Source organism: Octopus bimaculoides, chromosome 1, assembly GCF_046866305.1.
Source record: "Octopus bimaculoides isolate indiv1 chromosome 1, ASM4686630v1, whole genome shotgun sequence".
NCBI lineage: Eukaryota > Metazoa > Mollusca > Cephalopoda > Octopoda > Octopodidae > Octopus > Octopus bimaculoides.
The window spans coordinates 122,371,790-122,394,911 of NC_142928.1; the positions used below are offsets into that span (position 1 = coordinate 122,371,790).

Sequence of the window (23,122 nt, forward strand, 5' to 3'; positions counted from 1 at the left end):
CAGCATGGGAACCAGTCAGTCAGACCTGGCATAGACCACATTTGGATGGTGCCTTTCATGTGCCACTGGCATGGGAGCCAGTCAGGGGGCACTAGCCACAGCTACGATATTGGTTTTACTTGACTCAACAGGTCTTCTCAAGCATATCATATTGCACAACGCATCAGGGGTACTCTTAACTGGGCCAGACACATGTGGCTGTGATCTCACTTCAGTTGCTGGGTTTTCTCAATCACAGCATATCTCCAAAGGTCTCGGTCTCCTGTCATTGCCTTTATGAGGCCCAATGTTTGAAGGTCATGCTTCACCACCTCATCCAATGTCTTCCTGGGTCTACCTCTTCCACAGGTTCCTTCCACAGTTAGGGAATGACACTACCGCATGCAGCTGTCCTCACCCATATGTAACACATGACCATACTAGCGCAAATGTCTCTCTTGCACACCACATTTGATGCTTCTTATACCCAACTTTTCTCTCAGAGCACTTACACTTTGTCGTGTATGCACACTGACATTACACATCCAGTGGATCATACTGGCTTCATTTCTTTCAAGCCTATGTATATCCTCAGCAGTCATGGCTCAGGTTTCACTGCCATGTAGCATGGCAGTTTGCACACATGCATCATACATCTACCTTTCATCTGGGCGAGAGGCCCTCAGTTGCCAGCAAACGTAGGAGCCCCGTGAACTTTGCCCAGGCTATTCTTTTTTCTAGCCACTACACTCTCAGAGCACCCCCCCCCCCCCACTACAGTCTTGGTTGCCTAGGTAGCAGAAGCTATTGTCTACTTCTAGTTTCTTCCCCTGGCATGTAATGGAATCTGTTGTCTGTACATCTTCAGTGTTTATTGCCCCTGTGCATCTGCCACACAAAAACTATTTTCCCAGTTAACCTTTGTTTAATATTGCTGCACCTTTTATGTGTCCATAACTTACACCGAGTACTTTGTATGGAGTTTCTACCTATGCATTTTCTACAGATCTAGCAGGGCCATCTACCTGAAGGAGATTGTGGTTTGAAAGCCTTCCTACTTACTAAGACTTTGGTTTTTGCTAGGTTGACTCTAAGGCCCTTTTATTCTAGACCTTGCATCCACACCCTAAACTTTGTCTCTAGTTCTGGCAATGACTCAGCTATTAGGGCAAGGTCATCAGCATAGAGGAGCTCCCAGGGGCAGCCTGTCTTGAACTCGTCTGTTATTACCTGGAGGACTATAATGAATAAGAGGGGTCTGAGGACTGATCCTTGGTGAACCCCTACTTCTACTCGGAATTCTTCACTATACTTGTTGCCAACCCTCACCTTACTGACAGTATCCCTGTACAGGGCTTGCCAACCACTCATGTATCCTCAGTTTCTGCATTGATCATCAGATAAGGGATCGGGGGACCCTGTGAAAGGTTTTCTCCAAGTCAACAAAAACCAAGTACAGAGGTTTATCTTTGGTTAGATATTTCTCCTACAGTTGCCTTACCAGAAATATAACTCTCTCCCTAATTAGTTGGGCTATGACCTTCTCTGTAACTTTCATCACCTGATCGAATAATTTGATACCCCTATAGTAGACAGGGACATTAGAGCAAAGAAACAGGCTTAGAAGGCCTGGAAGAGTGGGGGTAGTAGGATAATGTATCAGATAGCCAAAAGGGAAGCTAGGAGACAGATATATATAGTCAAGGAAGTAGGAGAAAAGAAGTTTGCCAATGTTCAGCAATGTGAGGATCAAAGAAAGGCAGTATTTCGGATAGCAAGACAGTGTGTGAGAGAAAACTGTGACTGAGTGGTTGGCGTTAGGAAGGGCATCCAGCTGTAGAAACTCTGCCAAATTAGACTGGAGCCTGGTGTTGCCATCCGGTTTCACCAGTCCTCAGTCAAATCGTCCAACCCATGCTAGCATGGAAAGCGGACGTTAAACGATGATGATGATGATGATGATAGTTATTTCTGTCTAAAGCATCACCTTTATTCTTGTAGCAGTTGACTATGGTGCTGCTACACCAGTCATTGGGTATGACTCCTTCATGAACTACCTGATTTACGATGTGAGTGTCAAGACCATAACCCACACTGCCTGGTATTTTAAGCATCTCAGCGGTGATTCCTGATGGTCCAAGTGCTTTCCCTGTTTTCATATCCTTAATTGCTTTATCGACCAGGGTACTATCGATTTGGGTAGCTGGTCCTTCAATTGGGTCAACCTTTGGCAGACTCTCCTCCTCCCATTCATTCTCCACATTCAGTAGTCTTTCATAATGACATCTCCAAGCCTCTTTCTTTGCAGAATCATTAAACGCAAGGGAACCATCATCTATGTGGACACATTTCTCTTTTATGACATCACAGTTTTCTCTCACACACTGTCTTGCTATCCGAAATACTGCCTTTCTTTGATCCTCACATTGCTGAACATTGGCAAACTTCTTTTCTCCTACTTCCTTGACTATATATATCTGTCTCCTAGCTTCCCTTTTGGCTATCTGATACATTATCCTACTACCCCCACTCTTCCAGGCCTTCTAAGCCTGTTTCTTTGCTCTAATGTCCCTGTCTACAATATTGTTCCACCACCATGTTACCCTAGGTCTGGAAGGGACTTTGCCCCAGCCACAGATTTGGTCTGTGGCACTCAGCAAGCTCTCTCACAGGAATTCCCAGCTGCCTTCTATGTCACAGGACTGGATCTCCTCCTCCTTGTCATCAGTTTTCTCAGTAAGGATATCCCTAAATCTCTGACCATGTGAAGGGTTCTTAAACTTCCAAGTCCTTCTTTTCCAGATTGGTCTGCTTTTTGGCATCCTTTTGATCTCGAGTCTAAAGTCACTAATAACTTGTCTATGTTGGAGGGTACATACTTCCCCAGGGAGGGTCTTTGTATTTAAGAGCAACCAGCCACAAAGATGAGATCATTGTGACTTGTCTTTGAGGTAGCCTGCAGAAGAACATCATAAGAATGATCCTTCTGTTCATTTGGTAGGCACTGGGGGTTGATGTAATTGACTTAATCCTTTTGTCTGTCCTTGTTTGTCCCCTTTATGCTTAGCCCCTTGTGGGCAATAAAGAAATAAGATATAAATATTTAAAAAAAAGAGGGTAAGTGGGCTGCTATCTGGTTTAGTTAGTCCAGAGAGGAAGGAGAGGGTGGTAAGATTACCATTATAAGAGGAGAGAGGGAAAGAGCAACTGGAAAGAGATTTCCGGTATTGGTTGTGATTTCGAAACCACTGACACAAAAGGTCATTTTAAGGGGTAGAGCAAACAAGAAAGAAGTATTTTAGAGAATAGATGAGTTTGAATGAATGAGGCGATAAAAAACAAGAGAAATTCTTAGCTTAGCTGTGCATATTTTCGAGTGTCCTCAATGGCCAAACACATGGAATAAACTAATGCAAGTCTGGGATAAATTAAGATAAACAAAGTTGTTTTTATATTTTAAAATATACTCTCCTTCAATCTCTACAATGCTCTTCAATCTATCTGGTAGACTTGCAAGGCCCCTCTTCCAAAATTCACTTATCCGTGATGAAAAATACTCCTACAGTACTGTTCTAACTTCGTGTACAGAATTCATATTTTTTCCATCCAAATGATTTTGAAGACTGTGGAATAAATGATAATCAGATAGAGCAATGTCCAGCAAATATGGTTGGTGGGGCATCATTTTCCATTCAAACTGCATCTACCTTTGAATGTCATCCTCGCTGTATGTGGCTGAGCATTATCCTGATGGAAGAACACCTTTCATCTTGAAACGAAAGATGATTGTTTTTCTTCTAGCGCTGGTGTCAATGAATGACCAAATCCAAGCTTCTCTGCTAATTCCTCAACAGTTATAATGGGATTTTGTTCTACAGATCTTCCAGGATGAGGCTTGTCTTCTAGGCTGTAGTTTTTGGCTCAGAATTTCTGGAACTACTGTTGACACTGGCTCATGCTTATTGTCCGATCCCCATATATTGCATTAATATTCCTTGCACTTTCCGTTGCATTGTTGCCATTATTGAACTCATAGAGCAAAATATGCTGAATATGCTCCTTTGTCACTTCCATTATAGCTTTGAAAAAATAACTATTTAAATCAAACTGCACTCTTCAAAGCTTGCACTAAGAATAATAACAAGTTAAAATTACTACCTGCTTTTATTGCAAGTTGATGCAGGTAGTTTATCCTGTCCCCCTCTGACTTTTAGTTCATACAATTGAAAAGCTGCATTATTTATGAGATGACCCAATATATATATATATATATATATATATATATATATATATATACCACCTTGAAGAATTTTTAGTGAAATGAATGAATCCTAGTACTTATTTTGTTTTGAGCCTAATATTTATTCTATCAGCTTCTTTTACTGAACTGCTAAGTTATGGGGATATAATCACACTAATGCCAGTTGTCAAGTGGGGGACAAACACATGGTTTAAGTTGGTCTGAGATTATAGTAGAAGATACTTGCTCATGGTGTCATACTGTGCGAGTGAACCTGGAATCATGTGGTTGAGAAACAAACTTCTTATCAGACAGCCATGCCTGCACCTCAGAGAAGAGAACAGGGAGTACTTGATCCTATTTAGAAAACCAAGCAACATGACCAACCAGTCTAAGCTCACCTTCCCAAATTCTACAAGTAACAGGACACATCCCTATTTCTGAGTATAGTCATTTGTTGTATTATTACCTTCCTTGGAAACAGGTGAAGGTCACTGAGAGTAAGGGCATCTGACGATAGAAAATCTGCCTTAATTCCATGTTATGATGTGTTTAGTTTTATATTGATGAATTCAAGTCTGTGTGGTTTGTAATTGATGCATGTCTGTTGGTTTGTTTACTTTGTTTTATACATCAGAGAAACCTTCTCCTTTTAGATCCGACATCCCAACGGACAAAGTCTTCGAAATATTTTCGATTCCAACAAACATTTGCAAGATGTTTGGGATTATGCAACAGATTATTTCCAAGAAATGGAAAACATGTGTTTAATACAGGTGAGTGGATAAATTTGTCTCATATGTTCCATCTTTTATAGGAATGTTTTGATTTAGATTTTGTTACAGTTTCATGGAATGCCGACTTACCTACTAAGCTGCTGGTTTCATACTTTGTATCTTACTATAAGTGATGCCCTACATCATTCAGCAGTAAATTTAGTACCCAGTAGCTCAGTCTGCCTATGTTAACATCACCTCCCTGCCTCATATGAAGAGTATGGCATGAAATGTCAGATTCTTCATGTCTTGAGACAAATGAACTTATTAAAACTCTTCTATTGACTACAGTATTTCTAATTGTGAGCACGCATCACTTCGAAGAGAAATTAATATTTTCAAAATGAGACTTGGCCTTTTCAAAGTGTGAATAGCAACTGCAAAGTGAGATTAGTAGGAAAAGATTTATTGAACAATAGAATATAACGTTGGAACAGTGTAATGTCAACAGTATGAATCTGCCCATGAATTTTGAAATGTAACAATCACTTATATGTGGTTCTTGTTTTTCTATTTTCAAAGAATCTAAAATTAGTTTGTTTACAGTCTTCATTTGAAAGAATGCCTATGAAGTTAGTTATCAAAATACTTTGTAGCCCAATTCCAGATCAGGACAATCTATATAGGGGGAAATAACTCTTGTCACTACTATACAGGGGAAATAACTTTTGTCACTACAATATACATGGCTGACATCCTGTGATTAAAACGTTGGTGTTTTTAATTTTGTTTTATTTATGATATAGCATCTTATTCTCCAATTGATAAAAGTTTCCTTGCTACATCTTCCTGAATTATGATATGTTATTCTTAGTTAATCAAGTCAAGTAAGTTTAAGTTGAAATGTGCTTGTTTTGAAATTATTAATCTCACTGAGAAGTAATGTGGTCTCACTTTGAAATTACTATCCCCACTATGAGGTGACATGCTCATTTTGAAATTCCTGATTTAATTTTGAAGTGATATATCCTCTCTTTGAAATCACTAGTCTTCCTTTGAAGTGTCATTTCCTTCCTTAGAATTTGCTACTATCACTTGGAAGTAATATGCTCTCACATTGAAATTATTAATCTCACTTTGAAGTGACATATTCTAATTTTCCAAATGATATAGATGTTGCTGACCCAGATTACAGGCCAAGTTCCTCATCTTCTGGAGTATAACTCCTTATCTCTTGTTCTTATTCTGTTAGCAGAGGATATACAGGGTGGAAAATGATGGTTGAAATTAGTAGCAGCTCTACGTACTGAGAATGATTAAATTGATTATAACCATTATTTTTTTTTTTAATAATGTGTTACTTGTGCTTGTCTTTGAAGTTTTGCCACAGTTCACTGTTGTATACAACCAACAGAAATTTGGTTAGCATAGTGATGCTGAGATAAAGTCCATTTCTGGATATAGGCCAGTGTTAGATATGTTCACAACTATCCCTATATCAATCGCTTCTGTCATCACCATAGTATGGTAGTGACCAGTACTGTGTCTTTTCTAAACTCAAATTCTCAATCTACCAAATGGTAAATAGGCATTATGATGAAGTACAGGTCACTGTAGTAAGCAGCAAGGGAACTATATAATGAGTATTTTTTGTTGTGGTCAAGTCATCCTTGATGCAGCAGGACTACCATCAAAAGCATTTTGTTTGTGACCCTGCCATTGGTTTTAAGTGTGTATAGGATTACATTATTTAATGTAACCTTTTTTTTTCTTATCTGAAATGGCAGTGTGTAATTTAAAGAAGATTTGGCTGCTATTTCTAGCAAGTTGAGTAACTACATGGTGGTTCGCTTGTGGGCTTTTGTTTAGTTACTTTGTGGTGTTGAGATGAAGACTCCCACATGGGTATAATTTAAAGAGAACTGGGAAGGCTGACCCATTGCATGCTTGTGCTTAGACACACACACACACACACACACACACACACACACACACACACACACACACACCAAATGTAGATGACCATATGAATAAAGTGTCAAATAAGAAATAGAAAGCTGGGTGTTTTGTGTGTGTGTGTGTTTTAGCAAAATTAAAAATTAAAATAGCTAATGGAAATAACACAAAGTGATCAATGACATGGGTTTGTATAATTAAATTAAATATTGATGCATGGATCACAGTTGTTTTATAAATGTTGACCTGCAATAGAAGTGTCCGTCATTTAATCATGGTATGCTTCATTTTTTTGCGTTTCTTTTTTCCTTATTGGTGCTGGTTTACACATGACTCATATTTCTAGGATCCATGTGTAGAGGGTATTTACAAAAGCCTCCTGGTAGTCAATGTATTCCATGTCTTCTTTCACTTTCTAAAGTTTCCTTTATAGCTTTGCTGATCATATATTGATCTTAAAACCATATGAACCTTTATAGAAACCAGTCTGTTCTTCTGAGAATACTTTGTTTTCCTGCCAGAAGTTCATTTATTCTGCGGTATATCATTACAGTTAAAACATTGTATGCTGTAGAAATGCAGGTAATGTGTTAATGAGTTTGTAGCTTTGAGGGTATTGTGATGAGAGTTATGACACCCTGTTGTGAGAGATAGACTGGTCTGAATAAAGTATAAATAGTAACGATCCATGTGAGTTCAGAGTTCGGAGTTGAGTGAAGTTCATGTTAGTTTGCAGTGAAATCAGAAGGTGTCGGTTGGTTAGTTCACAAGGAATATTGATAGTTGGTTTGTAAAGAAATTTGTTTAGTTCGTTACATTGTCTCTACTGTTGTCTGGTTATCTTATTTATTGTACATAAGAAATTATATTACAAAAGCTGGCTATGAGGGTTCCAAAGCTCGCATAGGTTACTTAACAATTTGTTCATGATACAACTCGTTAAATAATGGAAGACCTATTAACTTCCATAGTACAGTTGCAAAACCAACAACAAGAGTAGCAACAGGAGTTGCAGAAGCAACTATTACAGCAACAACTATAACAACAATTATTGGAGCAATATTCAAAGAAGTCCAAAAATGAGGTAAGTTTGTTTTCGCCAGACAGTGTTTCGAACTCGATTAATGAATTCAGTTATAACCCAGAGGAGGGTATAACCTTTGCATTGTACTACAAAAGTTACAAGGAAATTTTTCAAGCAAGATTGCAAATCTTGGTCGGATGAACAAAAAGTGAAATTGTTATTGTGAAAATTAACTCTGTTAGAGCATAAACATTACTGTAATTTTGTATTGCCTAAAAAGATCAATGAAATTTGTTTTAAAGAAAAAATAGAATTACTGTCTAACATATTCAGTGATAACACTTCTCTATTTAACATTCAAATGGAGTGTTGGAATATAATGAAAAAAGGGAATGATGATTTCATCACATATACAGGAACAGTCAAGAGGATGTGTGAAAGTTGTAAACACAAAGAACTTACACCTAAAATGTTCAAGTGTCTTATTTTTGTACAAGGCCTTACAGCAAGTGAAGATACAGAAATTCAGGCAAGAATTCTTTCTAAATTGGAACAAGCAAACCAATACCTAACCTTACAGTCCATGGCAGAAGAATGCCAAAAGATGGTAAAACTGAAACATGATTTAGAAAAAATTCAAGAAGAAGGTTCCTTAAAAATCCTGATATGCTGACCAGAAAAAGTACAGCAGAAAAGTGCGCCATGTCTTAATCCATGTTATGAATATGGGGGCATACATTTCAGGAAAGACTGTCCATTTAAAAATCAAAAAGGTTACATCTGCAAAAGAATTGGTCGCAAGAGTTCACACTGCATAACAAAAGTACGAAGATCAAACATTAAAAATCCTACATTCATTTTGTTAATGCCTTTCTTGCGTTGAGTAATCTCATCCATTTTGGAGGTGTGGGTGTATGATTAGCAAGTTTGCTTCTCAACCACATTGTTTCTGGTCCAGTCCAATGTGTAGCATCTTGGGGAAGTATCTTCTACTGTAGATCCTGGTCGACTAAAGCCTAGTGAGTGAATTTGGTAGAGGGACACTAAAAGACACCCATCATATATATATATATATATATATATATATATATATATATATATATATATGGTGTGGCTGTGTGGTAAGAATCTTGCTTCTCAACCACATGGTTCTTGGTTAAGTCCCACTGTGTGGCACCTTGGGCAAGTGTCTTCTACTATAGCCTTGACCTGACCAAAGCCTTGTGAGTGGATTTGGCACACAGAAACTGAAAGAAGCCTGTTGTATATATATATGTATGTATGTGTGTGTGCGTGCCTTTGTGCCTGTGTTTGTCCCTCCCACAATTACTTGACAACTGATGTTGGTGTGTTTACATCCCTGTAAGAACAGTTCAGCAAAAGAGACTGATAGAATAACTACTAGGCTTATAAAGAGTAAGTCCTGGAGTTGATTGCTTCGACTATAGAAAAAATTCCTTTGAGGTGGTGCTCCAGCATGGCCACTGTCAGATTGACTGAAATAAGTAAGAGAATACGCGCACACACACGCACACACACACGCACACACACACGCGCACACACACACACACACACACACACACACACACACACACACACACACACGAGCTCTGATTAAAAAGTATCAGAACTGTTGCTATGGTAATGGTGCTAAAGTACACAGAGTGAAACTGCTTGGTATAGACTGACCTTGAACTGTGTCATGTATGCATACTAAGTTATAACATTCTCACTTCTAGTTTTTATACCAGTGCTTGGATGTAAAGTGTGTAGAGTGTGGTCCTCTCACCACATGACAGGAGTTCCATCAGTGACCATGCAGAGAAAATGTGTGTGTGTGTGTACATGGAAAGAGACACAGCTTGAAGGTTAATACGGCAAAGAATCTTTCTAAAAGAAATCAAATCTTGCTTGAAAGGGACAAGATCTCATGATGCTGAGAAAATCAAAGAGTATGTGACGGGACAGCTGCTCACTGTCTCAGAAGTGGAGTCCCAGGAATGCTTCCAGCAATGGAAACAATGCTGTATAAAGTGTGTGTCTTCAGAAGGGGGCTACTTCAAAGAAGATTAAACAGTGAATTGGTATGTGTGTTGTTTTCTTTTTATAGCACCACCCCTGATGCTTTTTGATCAGGCCTAGTATGTATACACACACACATGCATGTATGTACATGTGATTGTTGTATACAAGTGTTATTCATTTCCAGTATTTTGTGAAAACATGTCTGGCCATGGGGCAATATCAACCTGCTTGGAAACAAGTAAGGGCTGGTGGCAGAAAGGGTGTCTGACCATAGCAAATCACCCTCAATAAACTAGCATGGAAAAGTGGATGTTGAAATGATGATGAGGATAATAATAATAATAATGATGGTTAGGAAAACACCACCAAGCCGATTCCTTTGCTATCTATCACTCACTCTCAAAATTACTCCTATTCTGTTAGTGCTGCATTAGTTTCTATTTTATTTTTTGTAGTTCTTCACAGAATTGTTTGGGATTAGTGTTGAACTGTTAATTTTGTTCTGAGAATTGTTGGAATGATGGATTCTTTACAATTTAGCAAGGTTCTCTTATTTCAGATGTATTTTTATTTCAAACACTTTTTTTTTAATGTTAAACCTCAGCAGTATTTATCTTGCTTTCCATTCTTTTTACAGCTGTGTATTTTTATTATTGATTTCACTGATAATTGAGAGAGTGTTTATTTTCTATCTTTCTTTTTTGAATGTTTGTTTGTTATGTTGTTTGCTTGTGTTTTGATAATCCTATACGTGTTACTTTGAAAGGGTGTCCTTTTTTTCTTTACAACTACTATCTCTCCTGCTGCTGCTGAACGTAGGTTATGAATCTCCTTCGGCTCTTAACCGTTTAGTGTTCACATTAACCTGCCAGATGCAATGCTTATGCGTTCACATTGTTTTATGAATTAATCATACATTGTCTCATAGCTTTGGAATTTCAATGACGTGATTGTTTCATCATCATTATCATCGTCACCGTCGTTTAACGTCTGCTTGCCATGCTAGCATGGGTTGGACGATTTGACTGAGGACTGGTGAACCAGATGGCTGCATCAGGTTCCAATCTGATCTGGCAGAGTTTCTACAGCTGGATGCCCTTCCTAACACCAACCACTCCAAGATTGTAGTGGGTGCTTTTACATGCCACCGGCACGAAGGCCAGTCAGGAGGTACTGGCAACGGCCACACTCGAAATGGTGTATTTTATGTGCCACCCGCATAAGAGCCAGTCCAGTGGTACTGGCAATGAACTCGCTCGAATGTCTTTTCACGTGCCAGGAAGGCGACATTGGTAACGATCACGCTCAAATGGTGCTATTTACGTGTTTATTTTTAGAATTACATTGTAGGGTGGGTGTGAGAGGCCAGATCTGGCCACTTTCAACATAAATCAAGTAGAATATTTGGGCCAGATATGGCCAGTCTAAATGCTAATGGGTTAAAAAAGGAACCTTATCATCTTGATAATGGAAGGGCTCACTAGATGTAGTCTTAGAATAAGTAATGAGAAAAGAAATAAATAAAAACTCAAGTTCAGGGATGTGTCCAATAAGGGTTAAACAACCACATCTGATTCATTTCAATGTTTTACAGAATCAAAACAAGTTAACTAAGAAGAAGGGTGGGGACATTTTTATTTCAAACTCTTTGTCTTTCTGCTGCCAAGATCAAACACGGTGGGGTGGTGGGTATAAAATTAAAAATGTCTGTTAATTATTTAATTAGAAAATGAATAGTACATAAATCTAATGAAAATATATAAAACATTATAGGTACAGGTGCGGTTCTGTGGTGAGAAGGTGTGTAGCAACTTGGGCAAGTGTCTTCTGTTATAGCCTCAGATCAATCTAAACCTTGTGAGTGGGTTTGGTAGATGGAAACTGAAAGAAGCCTGACATATGTGAGAGTGTGTCTGTGTGTGTATGTGTGCGCATATGCGTGCATGTGCATGCATGTGTGTCTTAGTGTTTTCCCTCACCACCACCTGACAACAGGTATTGGTTTGTTTACATCCTTGTAACTTGATAGTTTGGCAAAAGAGACCAATAGAATAAATACCAAGCTTAGGAGTAATCTTTAGTACGAGAGGAAACGAGAGGGTTGGTACTAAAATAACTTACTGCCTAAATTTCTGAGATGAATTCTTGTCAATTAGATTATGATTTTACATACTATTAACTTCATATTTTGAGATGAACCATTAAAAAAAATAGTTACATTGATACTCCTTTGATTTTGTTTGTTCTATGATCCTCAGGAGGTATGGGATCTTCTTTGTGTACATAGAACTTGCTCAGATTTGAACTAGGAACCTTCATATCTAAACTAAGGATTGTAATATGTTCACCCACATGGCCACAGCAGTAAGGCACATGGAGTTTAAAAATGTGTGTATGCCATCTTCATTATCATTATCATCATCACCACCATTGTCATCACCATCAGATTTCCTGTGGCTGGATGCTCTTCTCTTGCTTGTTTCCGAGCAAAGTAATATACTTCCATGGCTAGGCATATCTTTTTACAGAAGACTGGAGATGAACAACACCACTTGTACAATGGTTATGCTTGTTTACAACCATCACATGATATCAAGACAAAGTTACTCCACTTAAGTGTGTATGTGTATATATATATTATATACACACACAATGGGCTTCTCTCAGTTTCCATCTACCAAATCTACTCTCAAGGGTTTGTTGGCCCAGGGCTATTGTAGAAGACACTTAGCCAAGGTGCCTTGCAGTGGGACACCTTGACCACTGTATGTTGGTGTGTCAACATATGTGTGTGCGTGCATGCATATACACACACACACATACATACGCATATAGGTTTGGTAATACAAACTAGGAAACTAGAACTTGAAACATGAGTATATATATATATATATATATATATATATATATATATATATATATATATATATATTATGTTGGCAAGTAACCTTTACTTTAAAGAACTGTTACTGAATGTCTTGCTTTGAGAGACTTAGAAATAATAATATTTCTATTTTTAGATCAGTGTCTGTGTGTCACTTTGAAAACTATATATTTGAATGGTGAATTGAGCAATGCCATCTAGCCAAGCAGCTACTCTGTGTTGATAAAGGGCAGTAACCCAGAAACTAGTCCACAGATGTTGTTTTGCACTAGGTGGAAGTGCTGAACCTCCTGTTTGAAAATATAAGGACACAGATATTGTTGTATAGCCAGCTAGAAACAATGTTTCTTGAGGCTAAACAACAGTAACATTGTCCCTTCCAGGATTTCCACATTATGTTGGTAAATAGCCTTTACTTTAAAGAACTGTTACTAAATGTGTCTCTGTGAGAGATTTAGAAATAATAATATTTATATTTATTTATATATATATATATATATATATATATATATATATATATCATCATCATTGTTTAACATCCACTTTCCATGCTGACATGGGTTGGATGGTTTGACCGAGGACTCGCGAGCCAGATGGCTGCACCAGGTTCCAATATGATCTGGCAAAGTTTCTACAGCTGGATGCCCTTCCTAACACCAACCACTTCAAGAGTGTAGTGGGTGCTTTCACGTGCCAACGGCACGAGGGACAGGAAGGCGGTATTGGCAACGGCCGTGCTCAAATGGTGTCTTTTTCGTGCCACCTGCTCAGGAGCCAGTCCAGCAGCACTGGCAACGACCTCACTCGGACGGTGCTCTTAGCACTCCACCATCACAGATGCCGGTCATGTGGTGCTGTCATCGAATTTGATTTTGATTTCACTTGCCTCAGCAGGTCTTCGCAAGCAGAGTTTAGTGTCCAATGAAGGAAAGGTATGCATAAGTGGGCTGGTTACACCACTTGCATAGGCCACAGGTTATGGTCTCACTTGGCTTGCCGGGCCTTCTCAAGCACAGCATATTTCCAAAGGTCTCGGTCACTAGGCATTGCCTCGGTGAGGCCTAATGTTCGAAGGTCATGCTTCACCACCTTATCCCGGGTCGTCCTGGTCTACCTTTTCCACAGGTTCCTTCAACCATTAGGGTGTCACACTTTTTCACACAGCTTTCCTCATCCATTCTCACCACATGACCATACCAGCACAGTCGTTTCTCTTCCATACCACATCTGATGCTTCTTAGGTCCAACGTTTCTCTCAAGGGATTTACACTCCGTCGAGTATGCACACTGACATTACACATCCAGCAGATCATACTGGCTTCATTCCTTGCAAGCTTACACATATCCTCAGCAGTCATGGCCCATGTTTCACTGCCATGTAGCATGGCTGTTCGTACACGTGTCACCTTTTACTCTTAGTGAGAGGCCCTTTGTCACCAGCATAGGTAGGAGCTCTCTGAACTTTGCCCAGGCTATTCTTCTTCTAGCAGCTACACTTTCAGAGCACCCACCCCTGCTACTGACTTGGTCACCTAGGTAACGGAAGCTATCAACTATTTCTGGTTTTTCTCCCTGGAATGTGGTAGAAATTGTTCTCTGTACATTTTCAAGCATTTATTGCACCTGAGCATCTGCCACATACAAAAACTAACTTTCTAGTTAGCCTTCCTTTGATATTGCTGCACCACTTATGTGTCCATAGCTTACACTGGGTACATCTTATAGAGTTTCTACCTACGCATTTTCTACAGATCGAGCAGGGCCATCTACCTGAAAGGATTTGTGGTTTGTCTGCCTTTCTACTTATTAAGACTTTGGTTTTAGCTAGGTTGACTCTGAGGCCCTTTGATTCTAATCCTTGTTTCCACACCTGAAACTTCTCCTCTAGTTCTAATAGTGACTCAGCAATTAGAGCAAGGTCATCAGCATAGAGGTGCTCTCAGGGGCATCCTGTCTTGAACTCCTCTGTTATTGCCTGGAGGACTATGATAAATAGGAGGGGGCTGAGGACTGAACCTTGGTGGACCCCAACCTCTACCCGGAGTTCTTCACTGTACTCGTTGTCAACCCTCACCTTACTGACAGCGTCTCTGTACATGGCTTGCACAGCTCTCACTAACCATTCTTTTATCCCTCGTTTCCTCATTGACCACCGGATAAGGTATGTATTAGGATGAGGAAAAAGTTTGTGCACTGAACTTGTGTGTGCTGAATGGTCACGCCTTCAATGCTGAACTTTACTGTGAGCAACTTGATTGAGTCTATGATGTGCTGGTTGAAAAGTACCCATGACTTGTTTGTTGAAAACACACTGTGTTTCAACAAGACAATGTAAAGCCACATACTGCCAGAAAGACCAGCAACAAGAGTGAAGAATTGGATGGTGTGGAAGTTCTTCTGCATCCAGCCTATAGTCCAGACATTGCTCCATATGATTACAGTCTCTTCTCATCAATGTAGCACTTTATGAAAGGTCACCGATTTGAGTCATTCGGTGAAGTTGAAAAAGGCTGTCAAGAATTTTTCGATTCAAAGCCAAAGGAGTGGTACTTTGACCAAATCCGAAAGTTTGCAGATTGTTAGCAGAAGGTCATGGAAAATGATGATCATTATTTTGAAGAATAGTTGTTATTGTTTTTGAATAAATTCTTTGTTTTAACATGGTGCACAAACTTTTTCCTCAACCTAGTATTATTCGCAAAAAATACTAGGCAATGAGCTAGTAAATCATTAGATATTACTGTCCCTTAATGAGGCTATTTTAACCTCTAATTGAAAATATATATACATATATATATATATATATATATATAATCAGTAGAAGTTACAGTGACTCAGGGACTAAGAGTTTCATGTATTGTTACTTATCCAAGTGCCAACATATAAGACTCTTGGCTTTGGAGTCACTTTGCAACTCCCACCACATGCTTGGGAAGCAGGCTTCTTAACATCATAGCCATGCCTATGCCTGATGTCGATGTTTATGATTTTAGTCCTTCACCTTTGCAACTGAATGTATTACCTTTGTCTCCAGGATGATTTATTTATGCTGTGTAGTGGTACATCATACAGCAACTCATCTAGTCGTCTTTTTTGGAGAAAATACGAGATTAACAATCCTTAAAATTACACACAACTAAATAGATTAATGCTTTATTTCCTTTATGTGTAATCAAATTTTCCTAATGAACTTCTGCTTGTTATTTTCTAGTTCCTAATTAAATATTTCATTTCTGTAAAAAAAATTAATTGAAGGAAAAGATAAAGGAAAAATGAAACCAAGGAAATGACTGATTTAATATTATTTATGGCAATATGAATAAATTCAATAAGATTACTTCTCATTGCTTCTTCAGTCTGTATCTGAATGTGCGAGCGTCTGTGTTTACATTTGTGTGTTCATGTTTATCTTTCTCTCACTCAATGCCATCCCCACCCCATTTCATATATCATCATCATTATCATCACTGCCACCATCATCACCATTATGATCATGATCCTCACTAACATCATCGGCATTATCATTTCAATGCTTGCATGGGTCAGATGAAATGTGTTGAAGCATATTTTCTACAGCTCGATGCCCTTCCTGTTGCTAACCTTCGCCATGTGAATAAGAATCAAGCTTCTGACCACACAGCCATGCATGCACCTCTATAAGATTTAAGCAGATCAGTCACAAAATGCCAAAACCCAGCTTCTATACAGTTTATGCCTGCCCAATTTTTTCATCATCATCATCAGCATCCTTTAATGTCTGTTTCCTTGCTGGTATGGGTTGGATGCTTTGACCAGAACTGGCAAGTTGGAAAACTGCACCAGATTCCAGTCTGATTTGGCCTGGTTTCTTAGGTTAGATACTCTTTCTAACGCCAGCCACTTTACGGTATGCACTGGGTGCTTTTAATGTGCCACCAACGCGAATGCTTTTACATGGCACCAACACAAATGCTCTTTTGCGGCACCAGCATAAGACTCTTGTAGACCAATCCTCTCCACCAAGGGATATGGCCTGAACACTTCTTCTGTGGAGGAAAAATCTTGAGTACAGCAAGGTTACCAGTTATCTAGGTCCTTTGCCATCTCGTCCACAAGGTTCAGCATCCTGAGGTCATCCTTCAGTATTTCATCCCATGTCTTCTTGGGTCTCCCTCTTCTGTGAGTTTCATCCACTTTGAGTAAAAGGCACTTCTTTATGGAGCTGTTGGCATCCATCTGCAACACATGACAAAACCAGCACAGCTATGATACAAACATTGTGATTGTAAAGTAAACATTTTAACTATTTGGCCATACTGCACCAATGCGCGCGCACACGCGCGCACACACACACACACACACCTGCAGGCATGGTTTTGTGGTTAAGAAGTTTGTTTTGCACCTAACAACCATATGGCTTCAGATACAGCCCCACTGATGACATTTTAGGCAAGGGTCTTAATGCTAGGCTTTGTGAATGTGTCGGGTCGATGGAAATGCATGAAGGCCTCTAATGTGTATAAGTGTGTGCATATGTATGTATGTATGTGTGTATGTGCACATACACACACATACACATCATCGTTATCATCATCACTGCTGCTGCTGCCGCCGTCGCTGCCACCACCACCACCAAGCCATCGTTACCACCATCACCGCCATCGTTACCACCACCACCACCACTGCTGCTTCCACCATCAGCAGCATGTTTTGCATCTGTTTTTTTCAATGCTAACATGAATGGACAAGACTTTCTGAGGAACTATTGTTATATGGACTGTTAGATATGTAATTCGTCTGACGTTCCGTGTGTCATGTGGTTCGTCTGAGTTCATTGTTTCATTGTTGTTGTCTTGTGGGACTGTCGTAGTAAAATGTCATTGATATATATATGGCGGACATGACTTTTGTTTATTCATAACGAACATTGGGTGAGTGCGTTCTTTGTATGTAATTGAACAATAAATGTAATAATTAAACTGTATAACTCGTTATGTTATCTCTACGAGTCACCCGAGGGAAACATAACAGAGTTTATTGGCGTCGCCGATAGGACCGGTAGGATACATGCTTATTTTACCGTAAAATTATTCATCGTAATAACAATGGCTGAAAAACAGACAGTAGAACTTATTAAATTGTTTAGGGAACAAATGGACAAGCAAATGCAACAACATCAGAGAGATATGGACGCTCTGTTAAAACTGTTTGGTGCTCGACAAGTTGAAGGCGATTCTAGTGGCTATTTTTCAGCTGCTTCAACAACAGTGTCGATTCCACCATTTACTGCATTTGATTCAGCGACAGAACTATGGCCTGATTACTGGTCAAGATTCCGTACGTTTGTGGCTGCTAATGCTGTACCTGAAAAACGCATGGCACAAGTGTTCCTGACCAATCAGACTGCTACTGTTTACAAACAACTTGCTAATCTGGCTACCCAACAAAATCCGCCTAAAGATATCAACAACTTGATAATGGACGAAATCGTTGACTTCATGAAGGAACAGTTCGACCCTAAACTTTTCATTGTGAGAGAGCGTTTCAAGTTTTGGAGTGATATGCAGCGGAAGCCAGGCGAAACTCTCCAGGAGCTGGCAGCACGTATACGCCAGGATGCAGCTACCTGTGATTTTCCAGCGATCACCAACCCACAGGATGAAGCTCTGAGACAGAGATTCATATGTTCGGTTAACAATGAAGCGGTTCTGAAGGCGCTTTTTAAGATAAAAGACTCAGAACTAGATTTTGCCCGTGCTGTCCAGGTTGCCATTGAGACTGAAGACGCAGCAAAGGTTGCAAAAGAAACTGTATACGGTTCCAAAACCAAGCAGGTGTACAAGGTCCAGCAGAACAGGAATAAGAGTCCTCAAAAGAAACATCAGCAGTCTTATTCCACAAACCAGGAGAAATGCTACCGATGTGGAAAGGCCCACAAAGCAACAGACTGTCCTTTCAGGGAAACCAAATGTCATTTTTGTGATAAAAAGGGTCATTTGCAAGCGGTGTGTAGGAAAAAACAACATCAGCAACGCAATGGCCATTCACAAACTCCCGTGAAAAGAATCACAAAAGCTGAGCTAGTCAAGGCGATCCTAGGTGAAGTTTCCCGAGACACTCACAGTTTAATTGTGCCAGTAACAATCCAGAACAGACTGTTCACAATGGAATTGGACACTGCTACTACAGGCAATTTTGTTTCCTTGTCAGTCTGGAAACAACTTGGAAGACCAAAGCTGCAAGATGTCAAGCATCGCTATGAATCTGCCAGCAAGCACAACCTGCCTGTTCTAGGAACTTTCATGGGCCAAACCAAGGATCCAACAACTGGTAAGCAGGATCTTATACCTTACATAGTCACCAAGATCTCTGATCTTAATTTGCTGGGTCGGAATGCTATCCAGACTCTGGGAATTTCCGTAGACACTGCTCTAGGTTTGAAAAGCATAGACAGCCAAGCTAAGAGGGAAGGTGCAGAAGGGATGTATCCAAAGACCTCAAGCGAGCCCTATGTTTCCCTGCAGCAAGATTGTAACAACATGTGTGATGAATTTCCAGATCTTTTCAAGCAAGAATTGGGATGTCTCAAGAACTTTGAACTGGAAGTGAAGTTCAAATCGGACGCAACACCAGTCTTTCACAAGGCACGTCCGGTCCCATTTGCTCTTCGTGATGACCTGGCCAAAGGTTACGAAGAAGGCATCGCCAAGGGAATCTGGAAGCCTGTTCAATTCAATGAATACGGAACGCCAGTGGTACCGATTCGTAAAGCACACGCTTCAAGCAACCTGAAGCCCAAACTACGGATTTGTGGTGACTACTCTGTGGGAATTAATGACCAACTTGCTGATCACCGTCATCCAATGCCACTCCCTGCTGAACTGATGCAGAAACTCGGAGGTGGATTCGGATATACAAAGATAGACCTTGCTGATGCCTATAATCAGATCAAGCTGGCTCCAGAAAGTCAACGCAGACTCGCACTCAGCACTCACCGTGGAGTACTCCTGCAACAACGACTCCCTTTCGGAATCAAGTCAGCACCTGGTTACTTTCAGGAGATCATGGAAAACCTGACCCATGATCTACCTGGAGTGGCCGTCTTCCAGGATGACATGCTCGTCAGTGGGAAAGATGCAAACAGTCACTTAAACAACCTAAAGTGTCTGCTCACACGTCTAAGCGACAATGGACTCAGATGTCGCCGTGAAAAGTGCCAGTTTGCACTACCCAGTGTAGAATACCTTGGACACATTTTGTCGACTGAGGGGATCACTAAGGGATCCAAAGTCGAAGCAGTCTTAAAGATGCCATCTCCAACGAACGAATCAAGCTTGAAATCTTTCCTAGGTTCAGTTCAGTTCTATGGAAAGTTTATCCCAAACTTAGCCAGTATAGCAGAGCCACTCTATTGCCTTACAAAAAAGTCAACTATTTGGAAGTGGGGAGATGAGGAACAGTCAGTTTTTGATCACTTGAAAAATGTACTTTCATCAAGTCAAGTTCTGATACACTTCGATCCAAACAAAACTTTGGGACTGGCTTGTGACGCATCAAACGTTGGTATTGGAGCAGTCCTGTTTCACCGCTATCCTGATGGAAGCGAGCGCCCAATATCCAATATGTCCAAGACTCTCACTTCTGCACAGCGTAACTACAGTCAAATTCAAAAGGAAGCCCTAGCTATCATATTTGGCTTGCAGAAGTTTTACCAATATTTGTACGGTCATAAATTCGTACTCGTGACTGACCACAAGCCACTGACATCACTATTCAGTCCGAGGAAAGGGACGCCACTTCTCGCTGCTAACAGACTAGCACGATGGGCCCTGTGGCTGAACCAGTTTGACTACACCATTGAATATCGGAAATCAGCAGATCATGGCAATGCTGATGCCCTCAGTCGCTTGCCATTCGGTGATGACAACGACTTTGACAGAAAGGAAAATGGTGAAGACATAGACATGGTGTGTGCCATCAAAGCTCTTAGTATTCAAGTCCAACCTGTGGATGCTAACGTCCTCCGTCAAGAGTCAGGGAAAGATCCAGTGATATCTACAGTGATGCGCTACGTCCGTGAAGGCTGGCCACCAAAGAACATGGAGATCAATGACGAAGTCAACAAGTTCCGTAAGTTATTAAACTCACTTAGTATCTGTCATGGATGCCTTATACATGGATCTAGAGTTGTGATTCCACATAGCTTGCAGCCAAAGATCCTCAATCTTCTGCATCTCGGACACTTTGGCATGGAACGCATGAAACAGCTAGCAAGAACTGCTGTATATTGGCCTGGTATCAATGCTGCTATAGAGATAGCCAGTCGACGATGTGATTCATGTAACGAACATCAAAGGCAGCCATCTAATCCTCCAGTTCACCCATGGATGTTACCAGAAAAGCCGTGGAGCCGCTTACATCTGGACCATGCAATAAATTTTATGGGTAGAGATTGGCTGGTGATCACAGATGCTTATTCCAAGTACCCATGCATTCATCCCACTTCCTCCACGTCCTCCAAAGCCACTTTGAATCTGCTTGAGGAAGACTTTGCGCACTTCGGATTTCCTCACACACTGGTCACCGATAACGCACCAACTTTTACGTCTGAGGAGTTCCAGAGCTGGTGCAAAGAACGCGGGATCACACACCTGACAGGTGCACCTTACCACCCAGCTACCAACGGAGCCGCGGAACGTTTGGTGCAGACCTTCAAACAAGCTCTGAGGAAGTCTTCTCTTCCGCCGACACGAGCACTTCAAGAATTCTTGATGCAGTGCCGGAGAACACCGACATCCTGTGGATTCTCTCCAAGTGAACTTTTGAATCACCGGCAGATACGAACAAGGATTGATTCTCTGCTGCCATCGCCAGTACACATTGCTCAAGGCAAACAGTCTAAGGAAGCACATAAGTCTCAGGTGACTCCAAGCTCGGCTGATGTCGCTAAAGTTACCAGGCAGTACAAGGCCGGAGATCCTGTGTATGCACTATACTATGGACCTCGCCGAGACAAAGATCCCCGATGGGTACCAGCAATCATTAAGAAGTCATTGGGTACTCGCTGCTTTAACGTGAAGGTCATACCTCATGGCCCGATGTGGAGACGACACTGGGAACAGCTGCGACCGCGGTACACAACTGAGGAAGACAATGAACCTGGTGATGCAGAAAACACTGTATTTGAATTTGCAACAGATCACCCGATGGAGATCTCGGAAACTGTACCACTAACACAAAGACAAACCAGACCCAAGACCATGTTACCCGTTCCAGAGTATGGACCAGACAACCCAAGACGGTCCAAGAGAACCCGTAAAACCCAAAGAGTCTTTGCTGTTGATACTTCTTGTGTAGCATCAATTTCAGTGGGGAGGTGTTATATGGACTGTTAGATATGTAATTCGTCTGACGTTCCGTGTGTGATGTGGTTCGTCTGAGTTCATTGTTTCATTGTTGTTGTCTTGTGGGACTGTCGTAGTAAAATGTCATTGATATATATATGGCGGACATGACTTTTGTTTATTCATAACGAACATTGGGTGAGTGCGTTCTTTGTATGTAATTGAACAATAAATGTAATAATTAAACTGTATAACTCGTTATGTTATCTCTACGAGTCACCCGAGGGAAACATAACAACTATTTTACTGCCAAATTCCCTTCATGCCAGCTTTTCAGTTTGCTGTTGCTGCATATTGCAATGTTAAAGCGATAAGGTGCACCTATTGTAAATAGTGGGAGGAGAGTGTCTGAGAGACAGAGCCAGTGTGTGAGCGAGTACTTGTGCATATGTATGTGTCTTATATATAATACAACAGGAAATTGGAAATTTTTTGGTAGCATATATTCATGATTACATGTGATTCATTTGCTAATAGGAATTACAAAGATTTACATGTTACATAGACATGTAAAGTATTTCTTATTAGAAATTCTTCAGATGGAGAGATTAAATAATACCATTATTTAATTCAATAATATTATTATTTCATATAATTTAATTTACATGTAATGGTGAATAAATACTACCAAAAACTTTACAATTTCCTTCTTTGTTACACAATATCTCTGCAAATAATGTTTCCATTATTTTCAGTTTTAATATGTATTTTGCACTAACATACTACAACAACTGAAACTACATTTTGGATTGTATCCAAGGTCACCTCCTCCAGTGCCCCTCCCCTTTCAAAGGACCTTTATCTTGCATATTACTTGGTGAACCTGCCAGTACTGGTACCATGTAAAAGGTATCCAGTCCACACTATAGAGTGGTTGTCATTTGGAAGGATATCCAGCTGTAAATACCATGCCAA

General features: G+C 40.2%; 1 protein-coding gene across 1 annotated transcript in view; it reads left to right on the plus strand.

Moving 5' to 3' along the window:
* Positions 1–23,122, plus strand: part of LOC106872789 (uncharacterized) — a 433,274-nt gene that overhangs the window by 268,200 nt on the left and 141,952 nt on the right. Inside the window, exon 6 of the mRNA XM_052969923.2 lies at positions 4,876–4,995. Coding sequence (XP_052825883.2) covers positions 4,876–4,995 — 120 coding nt within the window. The remainder of the gene's footprint in view (positions 1–4,875; positions 4,996–23,122) is intronic.